The 20,860-nt window shown below is 45.9% G+C and overlaps 7 protein-coding genes and 1 pseudogene across 8 annotated transcripts; 4 read left to right on the forward strand and 4 right to left on the reverse strand.

Moving 5' to 3' along the window:
- Positions 1-312: 312 nt before the first annotated feature.
- LOC108087700 (small RNA 2'-O-methyltransferase) lies at positions 313-7,012 on the reverse strand. Its single transcript, XM_017185216.2, has 3 exons — positions 6,722-7,012; positions 1,419-1,588; positions 313-1,362 (listed from the first exon to the last, which is right to left on the reverse strand). The coding sequence occupies exons 1-3, from the start codon at positions 6,950-6,952 to the stop codon at positions 576-578; spliced, it is 1,188 nt and encodes a 395-aa protein (XP_017040705.1). The 5' UTR covers positions 6,953-7,012; the 3' UTR covers positions 313-575.
- Positions 1,782-6,668, forward strand: LOC108087699. 2 transcript variants are annotated; one of them, XM_017185215.2, is made up of 5 exons: positions 1,782-1,865; positions 2,680-3,218; positions 3,275-3,430; positions 3,486-5,461; positions 5,525-6,668. In XM_017185215.2, the coding sequence occupies exons 2-5, from the start codon at positions 2,831-2,833 to the stop codon at positions 6,011-6,013; spliced, it is 3,009 nt and encodes a 1,002-aa protein (XP_017040704.1). In that variant the 5' UTR covers positions 1,782-1,865; positions 2,680-2,830; the 3' UTR covers positions 6,014-6,668. The 2 variants fall into 2 exon arrangements, with proteins under 2 accessions (XP_017040704.1, XP_017040703.1); XM_017185214.2 differs by having other exon boundaries at positions 1,796-1,934.
- Positions 7,013-8,088: 1,076 nt separating the features above from the next.
- On the forward strand, positions 8,089-9,468 carry LOC108087701 (protein OSCP1). The gene is made up of 2 exons (XM_017185217.2): positions 8,089-8,393; positions 8,640-9,468. Exons 1-2 carry the CDS (start codon positions 8,255-8,257, stop codon positions 9,461-9,463), a joined length of 963 nt encoding a protein of 320 aa, XP_017040706.1. The 5' UTR covers positions 8,089-8,254; the 3' UTR covers positions 9,464-9,468.
- Positions 9,469-9,476: 8 nt separating this feature from the next.
- Positions 9,477-12,270, reverse strand: LOC108087702 (SET and MYND domain-containing protein 4). Its single transcript, XM_043208025.1, has 3 exons — positions 11,612-12,270; positions 10,428-11,551; positions 9,477-10,263 (listed from the first exon to the last, which is right to left on the reverse strand). Exons 1-3 carry the CDS (start codon positions 11,873-11,875, stop codon positions 9,927-9,929), a joined length of 1,725 nt encoding a protein of 574 aa, XP_043063960.1. The 5' UTR covers positions 11,876-12,270; the 3' UTR covers positions 9,477-9,926.
- A 193-nt stretch (positions 12,271-12,463) lies between these two features.
- On the forward strand, positions 12,464-13,389 carry LOC122320051 (annotated as a pseudogene).
- Positions 13,390-13,485: 96 nt separating this feature from the next.
- Positions 13,486-15,973, reverse strand: LOC108087602 (SET and MYND domain-containing protein 4-like). Its single transcript, XM_043208026.1, has 3 exons — positions 15,314-15,973; positions 14,130-15,253; positions 13,486-13,955 (listed from the first exon to the last, which is right to left on the reverse strand). The coding sequence occupies exons 1-3, from the start codon at positions 15,575-15,577 to the stop codon at positions 13,622-13,624; spliced, it is 1,722 nt and encodes a 573-aa protein (XP_043063961.1). The 5' UTR covers positions 15,578-15,973; the 3' UTR covers positions 13,486-13,621.
- A 258-nt stretch (positions 15,974-16,231) lies between these two features.
- On the forward strand, positions 16,232-17,113 carry LOC108087704 (S-phase kinase-associated protein 1). Its single transcript, XM_043208027.1, has 2 exons — positions 16,232-16,495; positions 16,563-17,113. Exon 2 carries the CDS (start codon positions 16,564-16,566, stop codon positions 17,047-17,049), a length of 486 nt encoding a protein of 161 aa, XP_043063962.1. The 5' UTR covers positions 16,232-16,495; position 16,563; the 3' UTR covers positions 17,050-17,113.
- An 86-nt stretch (positions 17,114-17,199) lies between these two features.
- LOC108087703 lies at positions 17,200-17,834 on the reverse strand. The gene has a single exon (XM_017185219.2). It carries the CDS (start codon positions 17,698-17,700, stop codon positions 17,332-17,334), a length of 369 nt encoding a protein of 122 aa, XP_017040708.1. The 5' UTR covers positions 17,701-17,834; the 3' UTR covers positions 17,200-17,331.
- Between the last annotated feature and the right edge of the window lie 3,026 nt (positions 17,835-20,860).

Consider the following 20,860-nt stretch of genomic DNA (forward strand, 5'->3'; position numbering starts at 1 on the left):
TATGAGCCGGGGCTTTAATAGCTACACTCGGTGTGCGCTGCGATTGCGCCAAGTCTGCATGTTAAAGGAGCTCGCCTGCCCCGCCTCCTGCTTCCTGCATCCCCGGTTTGTGTTGCAAACAAAAGCAATTTCCGTGCGGGTGCCACTGCGAGACAGACGACGCGGCGTCATCGTCATCATCTTGGCGGCAACCCCAATTTTCGCAATGATTTCTGCACGGAAAGTGGTCAGCTGGGGGAGGATTGGCCAATGATGCTAGGGAAAACCCACCCCGGGCCCCGATGATGCACTCAAAATGTCAACAGATTGTCAGTCAACAAAACATGGGGAACGGTTTATTCAACAATCCAAAATGGAACTAATGACCCAAGAAAATTATGTAGTTAGAGGATTACAAAACTTAAATCTTTAGTTTTCTCTATTGTGCGCAGTCAGATAAATTTGGAAAAATCATTAAATTTGGCTGTTCAACATTCCATTTATAAACTAATTTTTATAAGTTAAAAAACTTTTATCGTCAGATAATGGTTGAATACCAAATTATAGAGTATATTAAATTATTAATACTTATAAAGCTATGAATCCGATTTTGTGTCCCAGCACTCCTCCTCCTCCTCTTGATTTTTGTCTGACGGTGGAACCTCCTGGGAAAGATGATCAGACTCATAGGGCTCAGACCATTCTGACTCCTCATCGGAATCTTCTATTATCACACAATTATCCTCCACTTTTAAATTGTTCTCCTTTAGCAATTCATCCAGGACTTCTCTAGTAGCTCCCACGTTCTGAAGGCGATTTAATAGACTTGTAATAGGCATTTTGTATGTGTCGTCAAAAGAATCCTGCTCATTTTCAGAGTAAATAGCCATTCTTTTGAATCGCTGCATCTCTATCTGGACTTCGATCCAAATCTTTTCCTTCTCGGTTCGCGTATCCACATAAAATGGATAGTCGACTGATCGAATTAGTTTGTAGGGAGTGGACTCTTCACCGATTTTAGGTGTGGTAACCAAAGGATTCTCTAGCTGCATTTCCAGGCAATCCTTGCGAACGAATATGGCTATTTGTGATACGTGGCCCACGGATTCAAAGTCCTTGGGCGGATTTCCCATTCCCGTTAAGGAAAACATGTAGTTAGGGTATTTTTCGACAATGCCCAAACACCAGGCTTTGAATTCTTCCCGAGTCCACTCAAATTTGTGATCGTCGTGGCGAAATCCATTTGGCAGTAAGGGATTAAAACGGGTAAAAATTACATTATAGTCTGAGTTTGGTGTGCTAAAAACCACCAGCTTCGGCTGCATAAAACCAAAAACGTTGTCTGGAATTTTGGACAAAACATCGTCATACACGTGTTCTATCCTGGAAAGTAATATTGTTAATAAATTACCCATTAACCCTTTTTTTAAGTAACTCACAGTTCGAGTGCAACTACGGCATCTGTGTCTCGCAATTCTTCAGAAGAATCTGCAACGCTTCCCTGTAGAATCTGAACGTTCAATGGACTTGAGCGGTGCCTTAAGTAATCAGAAACCAAAGGATCGATGCAAGTTGAGTTTTTTCTTAGCAAGGGCTCGTCAATATCAACCTGAAAATAAATTGAATATTCAAAAATAACCGCTTTTTGAAAACATATATCAAACTTATACATCAGACTACGGTTACACTAATCAAATGTTTTACAATTTTTTTATCGATCTAAGTTTCTAACCACTTTTTTAGCGGGTGGCAGGCAAAAGTGTGGCAGGTGCTGCCAACTTCGGGAAAAACAGTTTGCCGTGGTCACACTGCAAATCAGTGTGCGTGTGTGTGTGTGTGTGCAGCAGTGCACAGGAAGAATGTGTAATTGTTACGAAAAGTCAAATGTAAGCGGAATTAAAGTGTCAATCAGTTTATGAAAGTGCAATTGTGCACCCAGGCACCGAGCAAAAAGTGTGAGCATTAAAAACTAAAACCCTATTCGCAGCAACAGAGCTAAAAACCCCAAACACTGGGAACGGACCAAAAGAAAACGACGAAAAACAAGAAGAAGAGAACGAGCAATACGTGAGAAAAATACATACTGAAAAATCAATTTGGCTTTGGTGCGCGTTGACGGCTGATTAGCACGTGAAAAACGTTTTAAAGCAAAGGGAAAACCCCGTGCAACTGAACAAATATGCCAACATTAAGTTCTTTGTTTAACAATGCCGGCCAGAAAATCGATTTTTTCGGTTCACAGTATGTTTGTATGTCCGTGTTTTTATGTTTCCAGACATGGTGGTGCGTTTGTTTGTGTTTGTATTCATGCCCCCGGACGCGCATTGATCTAGGTCGCTTTGCAACACTGTTAAGAAAAACGTTAAAATATAACTAAATAAAAATTAGGTTTTAATTAAATTTCAAAAGAATAAACGCAAAATAGGTCAATCAAAAACTCAAAAGACTGGTATCCGTACGTAAACAACGCCAATCTGGGCCTGAGATCATCAACCTTAAAATACCCCAGCTCTCACGTTTTTTAACACTGGCAAACAAAACAAAATGACAATAATTAACTTGTGGGAAAAAAAAACAAATATCCCAATAGAAAAATACTTAATCACTCGAATTTGAATAAAAACAATAATTTTTTGGGTCTTAACTCATACCTCGAAAATACATAATTTATAGCCTTTGTGTTTTTTCTTTCACCACCAGTTAGGAGAGAATAGACGTTAAAAGCGGAATCGCACAAAAACAAGCCAGCTTTTGCATACACATTTAATCGCCTTATAAACGTGAGACTGAGTCACAGAATCCGAGGGGAGTTACCTTCAGCAGCACACCCGTATCCCCGCCAGCTGCCAACATGGGCAAGCGTCTCCAGCTGGAGCGCCCAACCACGGAGCGCAATGCTCGCAAGCGAAAGCGTTCGGCGGTCAAGGCCGCCGAGAAGTGCCAACGCTTGAGCGGCGGCTCCAGCAGCGCCAATGGCTTCGAGTTCCACGAGAATGATGACGAGGAGTCCTGCTCTTCGGCGGGATCCGCTCGCGACATGGAGGTGGACCCACCCACACTGCTGCACACCCCGCAGGCTCGTAGTTTGCTCCTAACCGGAGTCAGCATCGCCAGCGATCACAACAACTCTAGTGTGATGGAATCACCGCGTCCGGTTTACACGCTCCGACCCTCGGTGGTCAACGGAACCATCCTAAGGGACGTGCTCTCAAAGGCCTGGCGCTTGGGGCGACCCATAGGTGAGTAAACGAATAATACGGTCGTTTAGAAAAATAAACCCCTCTTTCTTCCTTAGGCAAGGGCAACTTTGGCGAAATCTTCCTAGCCTCCGATGACACTGTATGCCCGGCCAGCTCGGAAACAGCCAAATATGTGGTCAAGATCGAGCCGCACTCAAATGGACCTCTTTTTGTAGAGATTCACTGTCTGATCAACACATCCCAGAGCAAGGGTAAACCTGTTAAAAACTTCTCTTGATGGCATCAGCACTCATTTTCTTATTGCAGACTTAACAGATGTCGGAGATCACGCTGCCAACCTGCCAGTCCAACAGACGCATGCACTCTGCAAGGGACCGCCCTCTGGGATTCCCAGCTTCATTGCCTCGGGAACACATTACTTTGGAGATGCCCGCTATCGCTTTCTGGTGCTGCCCCGCTTCGATCGCGACCTGCACTCGCTGATCAAGAATTCGAAGGTGCACCAAAAGTCACTCCTAGTACTTGCTGTACACATCATCAACGTTCTAGAGAATCTGCACGATAAGGGATATTGCCATAACGACATCAAGGCCCAGAACCTGATGGTGTCCAAGTGCAAGTACCTCAGGAAGCAGGTGGTGCCCAAGGGCAATGGCTACGACGAGCACTACGAGGAGAAGCAGCAGACCACGGACAGTGGCAATAGCTCGGAGCAGGAGACCAACGATGATGACTACTTCCTAAAGAACGAGAAGTTTGCCCTAAAGCGGATTCCGGATATCAAGCAGGATGACGACGAAGATGATGAGGACTTTGATGACGGTGCCACATCGAACAGCAACAACAGCAACAGCCTCGACATCTACCAGACGCCAGTGAACAAGAAGCGAACGGCACGCAATGCTGTTCAGTTCAGCGGCTCCAATCCTGTGCGTTCGTGTCGTCGCGAGAAGCGCAACTCCATGTATGAGGAGATGGTCAAGTCGCATTACCTACGCCCTACGAAGCGTATCAGTTACCGCGAGGAGTTTAACGAGCAGGGCGATCCCAATCCCGCAGAGGAAAACAGCGATGAGTCGCCGGAGTCGTCTGATAACGAGTCGGATGAGTTCATCCCGCCCCCCGCACGCCGCACGGCCACAAAAAGAGGCAGGGGGGCTCAGGCAGCCAGTTCCAAGAAAAATGTGGTTTCAACACGTGCTACCCGGCACCAAGAGAAACTAAAGAAGGAGCCCAACGGTGACCACAAAGTGCGTAGCAGGGGCAACCGGCACGTGGACAGCAACCCCACTGAGTACAAGTTCCTGCCCGTAGAGGAGGAGCATGTTTTCCTCATCGACTTTGGCCTGGCGTCCAAGTACCAGGATCGCGGTGTCCACCGCCCGTTCATCATGGATCAGCGAAGAGCGCATGACGGCACGCTGGAGTTCACGTCACGCGACGCCCACCTGGGCGCCCATTCGCGGCGCAGTGATCTGGAGTGCCTGGGCTACAACCTGCTGTACTGGTCCGAGGGCTACTTGCCCTGGAAGGACGTGGCTCAACAGCAGCAGCAGGAGAAAGTGCACCGCGCCAAGGAGCTCTTCATGACGGACGTGCCCGAGATGCTGCGTCAGTTCTACGGTAAGCAAGTTCCTAAGTATCTGGGCGAGTTCCTGCAGCAGATCGGTCAGTTGGCTTACCAGGAGCGACCCAACTATGAGCGCTACCGAAAAATCTTCAAGCGCGAGTACCAGCGCCTGGGTCACGATGCCAGTCAAATGCGTCTAAGCAGCGAAGAGATCCTGCGCACCTGTGTCTCCGCCAAGGACGTGGTGGATGGCAGCAAGTGCGACATCTTCGAGCTGAACAACAAGATATCCACCAATGTGATGCGCAACTCAACGTTAAGCACCCCGTTCCAGGAGCACTCGCTCACGAATCGCGTGTCGCCCAAGAATCTGCGTTCCAAGTCGAATAAGAAAACGACGAAAAAGAAGTTTTCGTGGGCGGAGGTCCTCTCCCAGGATCCCGATCAAATAGCCCGCGAACGGGCGGTGAAGGAGTTTGAGCGAGAGGAGTCCATCTGCCCGCTGGAATCCCGTCTTCCAAGGCGCTACGAGGGCAAGCCCACCTACGCGATACTGGCCATGGAGCAGAGTCGTCGCGAAAAGGGTTTGGTTGTCCAGGAGCATAATGACGAGGTGGACGAAGATGATGAGGATGAAAACCAGGAAGCGCAGGATAATGAGAGGGAGGAGGTGGAAGATGATGAGGAGGATGCAGAAAGCGACGAAGGCGAGGTTAGCTATAATTTATTTAATCAACAGGTCATATCAAGCAGTTAACTTATCTTTTCTATTTAGGATGAATCGGAAGGTGGAACAGAGGAGAGCGACAGCTCCGAGCATTCCCAGAAAGTTGCCCGTGGTCGCCCTAGGGGCGCTACCCGCAAGCGAACCACCAGCAAGCAAAACCAGGTGCAGCAAAGCCAACCGCCGCCGAAGGCAAAAGTGGGGCGTCCGAGCAAGAACTCGGCCGTCATCAGATTCGCCACGGGCGCTGTGAGCAAAGGCCGCTCCACGCCGCTGTCGGCGGTGGCCAGTAACAAACGTGGCTGCGCCACACGCAAGGAGAACTCCACCATGGCCTCGGCCACCGGCGAAGGGGAGCGGAAAATGAAGTCGAGCCGCACGCGCAGAGCTCTTTATAAGACTGAACCCAAACACGGCGAGCACGACGCGGAGAACAACTCGAGCCTGCTGGAAGTGCAGAATCTGTACGGCGAATACGACGACGAGAACAACTACGGCAAGGGGCGCGGTGTCCACTCGTCCAGGCACTGTCGCAAATGATTGCCAGATGACAGTTAGGAATTAGGAAACTAGGGACGATAAATAGGAAGTCGACGGACAAGGAACAACTGAACAGAGAAGCAGAACAGAAGAAACTAAATTCGTTGTCAAGTATTTTTAGTGGTAATTAAGGTACGAACAGGACAGAACCTACTTACATGCATACTTCAGACCTGACGGCAGGCGAAGCATGGAATCGAGCTAGTTAGACCGACTTCATGATGTGTACTTTTGGTTTTTAAATATTAAATTGATAGGTTTTCGTAAGTTTTTTGGATTGGCTCCACATGGAAGATGTTGTTGAATTATCCATTACGCAATGTAGTCCCCAGTTGTAAGAGATGTTTATGTGTTTGAACGGTGTTCAGGAGCAGTGCACCGTTGGCCTTGATAGCAAATCCTTGATTTTTAAATTCTATTTAATAACTTTGAAATTTTATGTTAGTTTGGTTAGATTATAGGTTATACTATAGACCAGATTTACGCCCCGTTTCACCCACATTTCATGCAGCCAGGTACATACTCTCCTCAAAAAGTATTTAATATAACTAGATAATGGTTATTTCATAAACATGATACAATCTAAGCTAGGCTATGCGTGTATAAACAAGCAGTGGAAATAAATAAATTAGAATTATATTTCCTTAACTATTAATTTGAACTTGTGTTTTGCTTTTTCATTCTGGAAAACTTAATAAACAGTCTTACCAGTCGAATATTCTCTATCGTCTCAATGCGACGCATAAGCTGGAAAAAGCGCATCTCAGCACACCCAAACTCCACCACCTTCTTGATCTTATCCGCCCAGCGGGGATCCTCCAGGATCTGGATGGTGCCGCAGTAACGCTGCTCGTACACCGGTGGATCGAAAGTTATTCCGGTTTCAGTCATTGTTGTTAGGGTTTGGAAATCCCCGCAGGTAAATTTATAGCAAAACATTGCGCGTTGTTTAAGAGTGACCACTACGTTTTTGTAGAAAAATCTTGCTGGCTTTGAAAACTTAAGAATTCTAAATGAACTTATCGATAGCTGTTGTTTTTGAAATTTGGCGGTAAACTAATTTTAAATAATATTGAAGTTTGGGTATAATATATACTTTAAAAATTTTGAATTATGAGTTAAAGTTATTAAGCGACACAAATATCTTATAATATAATGGAAAAAATATGAAAACCAAATTTGTATTCGCTACTACGATTCAAGAAACGCCAGGGATATTATAAATTGTTAATGTATCTTGACAAATTGTGTTTAATTTTCTAAATCTGCACACTTTCCTTTACCTTATGATCTTTTTTTCAAATGCAAGGGAGCTATTTCGAGCTCACCAACTTTATGGAAATGAGGCTGCCTTTTGTGGTAAGGGAAATCACGCAACTTCCGGCATCCTTTTCCGGGCGACCTTCGCTGCAGGTGCTGCCCTTCCATTTGCAATGGAACCGGGTGGCATACCTCACCAACCACTAGCCACTTCACTCGGCCGTCAAATTAGCAGACAAGTCTGCAGGTCGTGGGAGCTTTCCACGTCCACATATGTTTGGTTTAATGGCAGGATAATGCCAACGTCAGCAGCTCCGGCTCCCACATATGTATGTAAGTAAACGATTTAACTTTTCAACCTGCTGCCATAATTTCCAGGCTAATTGGTTCTGCGTTTGAAATGGAAATTTACAAATCAATAAATTTTAGTGCCCGACGCCACGGTGGAGGTCCTTTCCCCACGGCTGCCATAATTATACACGTCGTCTGCTCTGTCGCCGTGGACTGGCTTTTGTTATTGTTTGCACTGAAAGACGTTGCCCGGGGACTCTCATAAAGCCATCAACTAGGAAGAACACTGACAAAAATAATATGTCTAAAATTGATTCTAAAGGCATTTAAATTGTTTAACAATTTTTTATATTTAGGGCAATTACAGCTTCTCACAAAATTCTTTAAATAAATTCGATTTAAGTCTTAAGGAAAATGCTGAGACTAGAAGATTAATAAACAATTACTTTTTTAAGCCTTTAAAACTGAGAAACTTCACTTGGTAAAAGAGTCCTTTATCAATTCGAAAATTCTTTAATTAGTTTCAGTGTAAATGGGGGCCTGCAGTCCACACGGAAGCCAAAAATCCAATAAGCCATCAGTGTGTTTGTGTTGGCGGTTTGGGTTCTAAGCCTTGCGTGTTCCACGAAGTCTTCGGTTTACCAGTTCAGTTCGCAATAGCCGCCCGTGCTCTCAAGTCGCCGCCGAAAGATGGCCAAATTCAGTCCGCAACAGCTGTCGAATCCCCGGGCGAATGTCTTCATTCTGGTTAATCTCGGATGCGAGATGCTCTACGTAATCGATCAGCGGCTAAAGGCTCAGCAGATTGCTGAGGATAAATCCATTCAAGGTGAGCAGTACTAGATTCCATAATCGTTTTTCAAATTCGAGCCATAAAAGTATTGTAAGACCTAGAAGACGTCCTTGAAATTCGCAAAATCGCCTTTGGCAAAGGTTAAAGTGGACAAAAGAAAGGAAGTTCTTCAGAACATTCAGTTAAACTTTTCGGAATATTTTTTCGATGATAAATCTTATCATTCAGCATCATTTTAAAAAGTTTTGCAAGTTCTAAAATTTTAAATATAATCTCACACAGTCATCCACGATGTGACCACCGTGCTACTGGAGCCCAAGTTTATAGACTCCCTGCTGAACGGATCGAAGCACAACAATGCTCAACTCCTGACCGCCGACCACTGCAAATTCATGCTGAACGACATCGCCACCTGCTCCCTGATGCGGCTAGATGAGCAGTCAATGTCCAAGCTGTGGAACCTAATGACCATGGTGTACAAGTGGCAGTTGTTTGTGTCTCGCCATCAACATCACTTGCTGGAGATTACTTTTCGCCACTTGGATGCGATCAACCGAATGTATCCCGATGCCAAGCGACACATGCTGATTGACTTTTCGAAAAACACGCTACTGGATTTTTGGAACGCCTGCGGGGAGGAGGGTCAGCTGTCCATCTATCAGACAAATCGATCCTGGCTGCAGTGCTTCGACACCAAGATATCGCTGCTGATTCGCCTGGGTTTCCAGGCTATGGACGGCAGTTTCTTTAAGGAGGTGGATCAGGACTACTTCACGGACTTTGTCCAGTCGGCGGGCGATAATATCTATGTGAAGAGCGCGGAGCAGCGGGAACAACTGCAACGGGAGCCGAACAGCATGGATCAACTGGCCGCCCAGCTTAACATCAATCCTCCGCAAGGCGAGGATCTGCAGCCCATCAACGCCCGCCAGTTCCAGCAGCAGTTCGAGCAGACTTTCGGAAATGTGCTTTTCAATGACCCTGCACCCAGCTCCTCGGGCTGCGAGTTCGTCCAGCTTCAGCCCATAACGCCATCATCGACGACGTCCCGCGGAGGATCCTTGCTGAACCAAAACCTTTTGGACTTGTACAGCAAAATGCCTTAGAGCCAAAGCCGAATCGTTTAGAAAATATTGTATTTCTTGTTCAGTTGGTTTTTGTAAAATAATTATAAAAACGCAGTAAGTTGCATAGTTCTTGTTTGTTTTTGTTTTGTTTTCATCGAAGACATTGTTGTGATCAAAATTAAATCAACGTTAGAATTTTGAGCTTGCGACTTGTTGTGAACAACTATGAAATGTGTGTGGGGGTGTGGGTGGTGTGGTGCTGGGTAAAATAGAACCAAAGGTCGAAATGTACAATTACAAATATAAAAGTTAAGGGCGTGCTCCTCATCGCGCTGCTGCCTGCGCTACAGACTTATGGCAACAACATGTATATTAATCAATTACTCTCCTCTATTCGTGTCTCGCTATTAATACGCTGCCTCGAATCGAAGTCAGCAAAGGAAAAGTTCGTCCGTGTTGGTGGTGGTGGTTGCGGTGTTGGCTGGCCGACGGCAGGATCCGATTACATCTTCGCCTTGAGTGGCACTGCGTCCACCATGATATGCAGGGCCATTTTCAGGCACTCCTCCGCCGAGCTGATCTGCTCGCACGGATAGGCGGCGCCGTATTGCATGAGGAAGTCGCAGTACTTCCGGTAGTTGCTCACCGCAAAGTCGTAGTTGTAGGCGCCCAGCGACTTCATGTCCGTGTCGTCGGTCACCGACGGCACAGTCGCCTTGTGCGGCATCCGCCCGAAGGTTGGGTAGTCCAGCTCGCAGCCCTCGCACTTGCAGTCGAACCGGTACTGCATGGACAGCGTGTCCAAGCGCTGCTGTTTGCTGAAGATGGCGAAGTGGGCGCTGTAAATAAGGGAATTTATTTGAATTTATATTTCATAAAGGTATGAGTACATTTAATCCTACAAAACTACGCATTTCAAGTTCAAAACATAGGTCCAAATAACGACCAATATTATTCCAATTAACTTTTGTCCTTGGCCATGTTCTAATAGGCATTGACTTACCCGTAGTTGTCGTATAGCACATTTCCCGCCTTAATAGGCCGCAGGACGAAGAGGTACGCCTTGGTGCCCTCGTATATCCTTAAAGTATTCGGCGCACACGAGTGATTCAGCAGCGAGAGGAAGGCGTACGCCCCGGACGAGTGCGTCTGGTCGTCCTTGGTCTCGTTGACCTGCTCGACGAGGTCGATGCCGTGCATATTCGAGGGCGACGTCTGCAGATGTCGGAAAAGTAGGTCCGTGAAGAAATTCATGCCTTCCTCGCCACCCAAATGCTCTTTGAGCGGTGTGTATTCGATGATGAAGTGCTTAAGCACGGCACAAACCACAGAGCGCTGGAAGAGATCGGAGACGGAGCGCAGGTTTTGGTTGGTCACCAGGCCGTGAATAGCCCTGTAGTGCTCCTGCGGCGTAAGCTGCCCGTAGTCTAGATCGAAGGCGCACTTGTGCTGGTTCTGCGGCTGCTCGCAGAAGGCCATAAGCTCCTCGATGCTTGGATACAAATCTAGGGCGGCCAGGGTGGTGCGTAGGGCGATGCCGTGGATCTTGTTGAACATGCGGTGCAGAAAGTCAATGATGGGGCACTCGAAGCGGTGGAAGGTGGACGTGGCCTGCTGCTTGCACTCCTCGGAGCAGAACATCACGGAACAGCAGCTGTCGCAGGGTATGAGGGTCAGGTAGTTCTCCCGCTTGCATGTGGCACACCGGATGTACCGCATGGGCGGCAGCAGTGTTGAGCAGAAGGGCTGCTCCACGGCCACTAGGTCCCCGACGGCTAGATCCCGATTGCTGACCACAAAGCGGCCTTCGTCGGCGGATTCGCGCAGCTCCAGACAGTCGGCGATGTACGGCACCTGGGCGTGCGAATCAAAGCTGAGCTTAAATTCGTAGGGCACCACATCGGGTGGTTGCTGGTCCAACAGCTGCTGGCAGTCCCGTTCCCGCTTGTCCAGCTTGTGGCTCAATCTCGCCGGGTAGTTGGCCTTCCTGGCCAGCTCGATGTTGGCCAGGCACTCCCGGTAGCGCTTCCACTCGAACAGGACCGCTGACCGGTTGGCATAGCCTATGGACAGGTGCTCCGAGTTGGGCTCAGCATAGCAGATGCTTTTGTTGTACAGCTCCAGGGCCTGCAAAGGAGTGCTTTAGTAACTGGAAAGCTTGAAAAGGGCTACTCAAGGCAACCTCACCTGGAAGTATTTCCTGTTCTTCAACGAGAACTGCTCGTTACCCAGCATACGGAACTCAACGCTTCGCTTGTTGCTCTTGTCCTCTCGCAGCGTTACGTTTAGGAAGATCTTCTCCATGTACTTGAAGTCAATGAGGGCCCGCTCCACGAAGTCCACCTTGCGGTGGTTCTCCTTCAGCTCGTTGAACTTGCCGGAGATGATGCCAATCAGCTTCCAGTCGTTGAGCTTCTTCACCAGATCATCGCTCACGTCGTAGACGTCCATCTTGTGTGCGGGGGCTTGTCCTGTGTATCCTGGAGACTTCTCCGGGTCGGATCCTTCGGTTTGGTCCGCGTGTCGACGACGCCGCCTGTTTTTTTCAACCGGAAAATCGGTGAGTTAGGCCCACTGCCGTTGCCACGAATTCTTTAGCTGGCGCTTGTGGATACCGCTAATTTGCGATTTCACAGACGATTTCAATTCGGCAATATTGCGATTATTCGCACGGTGATTATTTATTTTATTCTCTTTTTTTTTGCCAATCCGTAGCTAACCCCGCATTGCAGGAAATTGACTAAAAAATACTGCCAGATTCTAGCTTGCGTTAGTTGGGACACACACCAAAAATTTTCTTGCAGTTGGTTAGTTTTGTTTAAAGTTAACTCAAACAAAAAATAAATATAGAACAAATTTTGAAGAAAATGTACATATTTTTATTGACATATACGTGTAGGTCTCCTATAAAAAATAATTCGTAAACAATAATAATGCGTCTGTTAGATCTCGTTTCGCAGTTTAATACCAAAATACAATTTTTGAAAAATTTGCCTTGAATTTTAATCTAGATTATTTTCAAGCTTTATTTGTTTGTTTAATATATATATTTTTCTGAGTGCTTTCTTTGGCGCCATCTTTGAATTAAACTAGGGAGGTGTACACACTGGCGGCCTTTTAATTTCCACGTCTTCTTCCACACAATCAAAGTTTTGATAGATTTTGGGGAAATACAGCAGTCAAATTGTTTGTTTTACAAACGCTCTGCTGTCAGACGACCGGCTCACCAGTTCGGTTCAAGTTGAAGGCGAGGGAATATTATTTTTAGCCAGTAGGCCAGAGCTAAGTGGTACCCGTGTTCTGTCAAAACATTTTTTTGGCTGCGACTGCGAATAAATCAAACAGCTTCAAATCAAATCTTGAGAACTAAAGTACGTAAAAATAACACAAAGGGCGTGGGTTGAATTATGATTTTAATATTCCTAATTGATTCCGCAGCATGCCCATCATTCGGCTGGAGTCCTCGGATAAGGAGATTTTCGACACGGACCAAGAGATCGCCAAGTGCTCGGAAACGATTCGCACGGCCCTCGAGGATTTGGGCGATTAGAGTGACAATAGTGTGCTGCCCTTGCCGAATGTCAACTCCCTGATCCTGAAGAAGGTTCTCCACTGGGCCACCTACCACAAGGATGATCCCATGGTGACGGAGGAGGACGAGAACAAGGAGAAGCGTACTGATGATATCTCGTCTTGGGATGCCGATTTTCTCAAGGTGGATCAGGGCACCCTATTTGAACTCATCCTGGCTGCCAACTACCTAAACATCCAGGGCCTGCTGGATGTCACCTGCAATACTGTGGCCAACATGATCAAGGGCAAATCGCCGCAGGACATCCGCGACACATTCGCCATCAACAACGATTTTTCGCCGCAGGAAAAAGAGCAGGTCCGCAAGGAGAACGAGTGGTGCGAGGAAAAATAATTGCTAAAATTATGAAAATAAAACAAGCATTGCAAAAGCCCATAAATATTGACCTAAAAATGAATTTAACTTCTATCAGCAACTTAGTAGCCAATTATTGATAATAAATTGAAAAGAAATTTTATTTGCTAATAATTTCATAAATATTTAACCCTTTTGGGTAATTTAATATTTTTTTTTTTATAAAAATACAAAAAGGAAAATAAATTTAACGAAATTTAGGTAATGACATGTTGCGGTTGCGGTGTTGGCTGGCCGGCGGCAGGATCCGATTACATCTTCGCCTTCAGTGGCACTGCGTCGACCATGATATGCAGGGCCATTTTCAGGCACTCCTCCGCCGAGCTGATCTGCTCGCACGGATAGGCGGCGCCGTATTGCATGAGGAAGTCGCAGTACTTCCGGTAGTTGCTCACCGCAAAGTCGTAGTTGTAGGCGCTCAGCGCCATGTCCGTGTCGTCGGTCACCGACGGCACAGTCGCCTTGCGCAGCATCCGCCCGAAGGTGGGGTAGTCCAGCTCGCAGCCCTCGCACTTGCAGTCGAATCGGTACTGCATGGACAGCGTGTCCAAGCGCTGCTGTTTGCTGAAGATGGCGAAGTGGGCGCTGTAAGTAAGGGAATTTATTTGAATTTATATTTCGTAAAGATATGAGTACATTAAAAAGACGAATTCCAAGTTCAAAACATAGGTCCAAATAACGACTAATATAATTTAAATTAACTTTTTGCCTTGGCCATGTTCTAATAGGCATTGGCGAACGGAGGGCTGATAAACTTACCCGTAGTTGTTGTATAGCACATTTCCCGCCTTAATAGGCCGCAGGACGAAGAGGTACGCCTTAGTGCCCTCGTATATCCTTAAAGTATTCGGCGCACACGAGTGATTCAGCAGCGAGAGGAAGGCGTACGCCCCGGACGAGTGCGTCTGGTCGTCCTTGGTCTCGTTGACCTGCTCGACGAGGTCGATGCCGTGCATATTCGAGGGCGACGTCTGCAGATGTCGGAAAAGTAGGTCCGTGAAGAAATTCATGCCTTCCTCGCCACCCAAATGCTCTTTGAGCGGTGTGTATTCGATGATGAAGTGCTTAAGCACGGCACAAACCACAGAGCGCTGGAAGAGATCGGAGACGGAGCGCAGGTTTTGGTTGGTCACCAGGCCGTGAATAGCCCTGTAGTGCTCCTGCGGCGTGAGCTGCCCGTAGTCTAGATCGAAGGCGCACTTGTGCTGGTTCTGCGGCTGCTCGCAGAAGGCCATAAGCTCTTCGATGCTTGGATACAGATCCAGGGCGGCCAGGGTGGTGCGTAGGGCCATGCCGTGGATCTTGTTGAACATGCGGTGCAGAAAGTCAATGATGGGGCACTCGAAGCGGTGGTAGGTGGACGTGGCCTGCTGCTTGCACTCCTCGGAGCAGAACATCACGGAGCAGCAGCTGTCGCAGGGTATGAGGGTCAGGTAGTTCTCCCGCTTGCATGTGGCACACCGGATGTACCGCATGGGCGGCAGCAGTGTTGAGCAGAAGGGCTGCTCCACGGCCACTAGGTCCCCGACGGCTAGATCCCGATTGCTGACCACAAAGCGGCCTTCGTCGGCGGATTCGCGCAGCTCCAGACAGTCGGCGATGTACGGCACCTGGGCGTGCGAATCAAAGCTGAGCTTGAACTCGTAGGGCACCACATCGGGTGGCTGCTGGTCCAACAGCTGCTGGCAGTCCCGTTCCCGCTTGTCCAGCTTGTGGCTCAATCTCGCCGGGTAGTTGGCCTTCCTGGCCAGCTCGATGTTGGCCAGGCACTCCCGGTAGCGCTTCCACTCGAACAGGACCGCTGACCGGTTGGCATAGCCTATGGACAGGTGCTCCGAGTTGGGCTCAGCATAGCAGATGCTTTTGTTGTACAGCTCCAGGGCCTGCAAAGGAGTGCTTTAGTAACTGGAAAGCTCGAAAAGGGCTACTCAAGGCAACCTCACCTGGAAGTATTTCCTGTTCTTCAACGAGAACTGCTCGTTGCCCAGCATACGGAACTCAACGCTTCGCTTGTTGCTCTTGTCCTCTCGCAGCGGTACGTTTAGGAAGATCTTCTCCATGTACTTGAAGTCAATGAGGGCCCGCTCCACGAAGTCCACCTTGCGGTGGTTCTCCTTCAGCTCGTTGAACTTGCCGGAGACGATGCCAATCACCTTCCAGTCGTTGAGCTTCTTCACCAGATCATCGCTCACGTCGTAGACGTCCATCTTGTGTGCGGGGGCTTGTCCTGTGTATCCTGGAGACTTCTCCGGGTCGGATCCTTCGGTTTGGTCCGCGTGTCGACGACGCCGCCTGTTTTTTTCAACCGGAAAATCGGTGAGTTAGGCCCACTGCCGTTGCCACGAATTCTTTAGCTGGCGCTTGTGGATACCGCTAATTTGCGATTTCACAGACGATTTCAATTCGGCAATATTGCGATTATTCGCACGGCGATTATTTATTTTATTCTCTTTTTTTTTGCCAATCCGTAGCTAACCCCGCATTGCAGGAAATTGACTAAAAAATACTGCCAGATTCTAGCTTGCGTTAGTTGGGACACACACCAAAAATTTTCTTGCAGTTGGTTAGTTTTGTTTAAAGTTAACTCAAACAAAAAATAAATATAGAACAAATTTGGAAGAAAATGTACATATTTTTATTGACATATACGTGTAGGTCTCCTATAAAAATAATTCGTAAACAATAATAATGCGTTTGTTAGATCTCGTTTCGCAGTTTAATACCAAAAATTTTTTTTTAAAAATTTGCCTTGAGTTTTAATATAGATTATTTTCAAGCTTTATTTGTTTGTTTCATATATATATTTTTCTGAGTGCTTTCTTTGGCGCCATCTTTGAATTCAACTAGGGAGGTGTACACACTGGCGGCCTTTTAATTTCCACGTCTTCTTCCACACAATCAAAGTTTTGATAGATTTTGGGGAAATACAGCAGTCAAATTGTTTGTTTTACAAACGCCCTGCTGTCAGACGACCGGCGCACCAGTTCGGTTCAAGTTGAAGGCGAGGGAATATTATTTTTAGCCAGTAGGCCACAGCTAAGTGGCACCCGTGTTCTGTCTAAACACTTTTTTGGCTGCGACTGCGAATAAATCAAACAGTTTCATATCAAATCTTGAGAACTAAAGTACGTAAAAATAACACAAAGGGCGTGGGTTGAATTATGATTTTAATATGCCTAACTGATTCCGCAGCATGCCCATCATTCGGCTGGAGTCCTCGGATAAGGAGATTTTCGACACGGACCAAGAGATCGCCAAGTGCTCGGAAACGATTCGCACGGCTCTCGAGGATTTGGGCGATGAGAGTGACAACAGTGTGCTGCCCTTGCCGAATGTCAACTCCCTGATCCTGAAGAAGGTGCTCCACTGGGCCACCTACCACAAGGATGATCCCATGGTGACGGAGGAGGACGAGAACAAGGAGAAGCGTACTGATGATATCTCGTCTTGGGATGCCGACTTTCTCAAGGTGGATCAGGGCACCCTATTTGAACTCATCCTGGCTGCCAACTACCTGAACATCCAGGGCCTGCTGGATGTCACCTGCAAGACTGTGGCCAACATGATCAAGGGCAAATCGCCGCAGGACATTCGCGACACATTCGCCATCAACAACGATTTTTCGCCGCAAGAAGAAGAGCAGGTCCGCAAGGAGAACGAGTGGTGCGAGGAAAAATAATTGCTTAAATTATGAAAATAAAACAAGCATTGCAAAAGCCAATAAATATTGACTTAAAATTGAATTTAATTTCTATCAGCAACTTAGTAGCCAATTATTGATAAATTGAAACGAAATTTTATTTGCTAATCATTTCATAAATATTTAACCTTTTGGGTAATTAAATATTATTTATTTTTTATCAAAATACAAATAGGAAAACAAATTTAACAAAATTTTGGTAATGACATGTACGTGTTGAAAAGGATAACAATGGAATGTGGATAAATTAACTCATGTATATTACTTAAAAACGCTAAAGATGACTTCCAAAAATTTCGCCACAATGGAGGACACCAGATTGGCGATCACACACAGAATTTGGAAGAACAGATCGGTAATGTCCTCAAATTCAAAGGCTCGCAGAAATCGGAAGATAAAGAGCGCTGCCACCACAACAAGCACAGGCTTCACCAGAGAAAGGAGAAACCGGAAGGCGAAGACAAGGGCGTACCACGAGATAACGAGTAGTAACACGTATGCTATTAGTTCACCAAGGTCAGAGGGCATGGACACGTTCTTAGAGACGAAGTCGAAGAAAACCGGAACGGGGGATCCTTCATCCTGCCAGCGTCCTTCCCGTCTGTTATCCCTAAAACTTCCTCGATCCATTTGAGTATTTTAGTTTTTGAGACACCAAACAAAGCTCACTGGGCGACCGATAATAACTGATGTGATTTTGTGTGATTTTGATTAAAGGAAACCGAATTGCAAAAAAATAAAAACATTTTGAACAAAATCAGCTGTTTAGGTATGACCGCATTTTGATCGTGCGCCGCAGCCCTGCAGGTTGTACAAGTTATAAGGTGGAGCACTTCAACAAAACTAAATTTATACAGCTTTAGTGTTGCAAATGTTTTTTTGAGCTTTTTTACACATTTAATAATAAAAAAAATATTTTTACTAATTTTATATTTATAACCATTGACAACAAGCTTTTAAATTATATTCTGATAACATTTAACTGCACAAGCCAATATATATTTTTAATAGAAATATCGCTTGAAACTAATTAGACAGTTAAGCGTTTCAATAGAAAAAAGCTAAAAATAATATCCATTAATTATTCAGGCTGTGCTCTGTAATTGGTGGTCTGGTGCTCTGATTCACTAATTTCAGATTATTAAGACAAATGATTATCGCGCATTGATGGCGTATAATTACTTTTCTCAAGTTGCTAAGCAAACGCAAAAATAAAGTGCAGTGGGTTAAAGTTAACCTAGCCATAAATCTAAATAAGTCGACCTTTCAACTTCGGCGCTGTGCATTGAACTGGCTGCAAATTCGCCAAATCCCAGCGATTCCCCAGGGAATAACTGACAGGCGAAAGGTAAGAGTCTGCCTGAAACTGATGCCACATAAAAATATATAAAGGGAGAACGTCGGGCGAACAATAAGCAATTTCCTTTTTCTTTGAGCTCCCTGGGTTCAACGCACTGCACCCACTACTGGCGAAAAAATCGCATTTTAATAGCAGTCAAATTGCCCACCAGCACACAAATTGGAATAAATGGCGACCGAGCAGGGATTTCTTTTCTGCAATTCGCATGATCAGTGGGTGTGAAAATCAGAAGAGCCAGACTTAATTTGCTTGTGCCCAGAGCAATTTTTACCGAAAATGTAGTTTCATTGTTCTTTCTGTCAACTAGCCATTATGTATGCCCTTTGCCACCGAGCTTGTCCAAAGTAAACTACATGGGACAATGGACAGCCAGCTAGTGCAAACATATGTCCATCCAACTTGGCTGCAGTTGGACTCCGGACCAGAAACGAAACTTCAGGGAACTGAACTCGACTTGATGCAACTGACAGTCTGACTTTGACACAAAGCCCGGGAGGACAGACGGTGAGCTCTATAAATAAGACACGACCCCAGGACTCCACGACAATGTGCTGACAGTGATGCCAGCGAACTAAGTCCATAAATTGCTAAAGGGAATAATTGCTGATTAACAAGCAACTTTAAAAGACAAAGTATCTATAATTTAGATTTTCATAATGACAATCCATTACACTGATAAGTATATTAACTCAAACAAAATTGGCAATTTCAGCTTAAAACATCTGGGGTTTCAAAGGCTCTGAAAAGTATGCTATGAAATATAAAACGTGGCTTTTTGCTCGTTATCCTTTGCAACTTGGGACTCAAAATAGCTTAAACAGACACCTTAAGAAGCGCGTTCGATTTCAGTGGTATTTATGATTAATAAAAAAGGGTTACTGTGTATCTTAGGCTCTTTACTCTCGCAGAAAAGATCCAAGTTGTCATCTCTGCCTGCTGACCCAATGTGAGTTGTCTGATTCTGTGTGTGTTTGAGGGTGTTGTAAGTGCAACAACTGTGTCACGCCTTGTTTCTGTAAACGACAAAGCGGAGAATAGTACAGAATATACAAAAATATGTGGGAATAACTGAGGGGACGTGGCGCAGGACGAAGGAGTACGACGAAGGATGGAGGACAACGACAAGCTGCTAGAGCCAGCTTGTTATTATTTCTGGCTTTTGTTGCTGGCTTCATAAAAGTGTTGTGTTGTCCACGTGTGTTTGAGTATGCACGAGCGTTTGTTTGTTTGCCCGGCTCTTCCTGTTGCTCGTTCGACTTCTGCCCGAGCGTTTCCGCTTCCCTTCATTTGCCATTCCGCCCATGCCCATGCCTCTGCCGCCTCCTTTCGCTGCCCCGCCCACCATCCTGCCATCTGGCGTTTCATTTTTGCTTGTTTTGGATTTGCTTTGCTCTGCGGGTATTTGCTTGACTAATTCCTAGAGACCCCCTAAATATTTAATATGCCCGCACAGAGCCAAAAAATATTTAAAGCACTTGAAAGAGCAAGGAATCTGCTCCCGGTGGCTGTTAAAGTGCGTGGGAGTGGTGGAGAATGCCAGCTTTACCTGCCAGCTCCATAGGAAACCGAACCTGCCGTTGACACCTGTCGCTTTACTTGCATTAGATTCTACTTCCAGAGCAAAAACAATGAGCTACACTCAAGAAAATCTCAAAAAATATTAGTACATCTGTGAATAGTTGTATAACATTAGAAAACATTTCTTTTCATATACTAACTAAATATGTCTTACAAAGAAATGGGTATCAATAAAACTGATCTCTTTTTAATATATTATCTATCAACTTAAAAATTTATTTAAAATGTAAACCAACATTAAATTTTTATGAGTGGATACTAATGGTTTTTACAACTTCCTAATGTCACCCTTTCTAGTGATATTTAATCAACACAAAAAAGCAAACTTTTACAAATGTAGTTTACTTTTTTCTGGTGCTGCTGCACTTTGAGTGCTACACGTGTCGCCTGAAAGGTGCATCGCATCCGGCAACCACAACTTTGCAACTCACAGTTGACCTTTTCGACCTGGAAACTCTCGAGTCGCGAGCTCCGAGTCTCTGATGCTGTCGTTCGCTCGTGGCAAAGTCATTTGACATAGTCAACTTGTTTTAAATTAATGAGCACCCCGAAAAAGCGCGCATAAAATTGCTTTGCGTCTTGGGCGAACAACTTGAGGTGGCAGGAAGCAACAGGTGGAAAGGGTTTCTCCCCCAGGAAGCGGCCATAAAAAGCCTCTCGAAAACATTCGGGGGGGACTAGGTGAAGTTTCCGCCTGACGGGTATTCCGCATTCCCCCTTTTCCCCCAAAAAAGAAGGAAGAGCTGGCGGGCATAGGAAAATTAAAAGAACCAGAAAAATAAACAAAGGGCCGGGGCCTAAAGGATACGAGTATCCTTTTGGGCTCCAACGCGCCTTGTGTTTGCCTAATGG

Source organism: Drosophila ficusphila, unplaced genomic scaffold (assembly GCF_018152265.1).
Source record: "Drosophila ficusphila isolate 14025-0441.05 unplaced genomic scaffold, ASM1815226v1 contig_414, whole genome shotgun sequence".
Lineage (NCBI taxonomy): Eukaryota > Metazoa > Arthropoda > Insecta > Diptera > Drosophilidae > Drosophila > Drosophila ficusphila.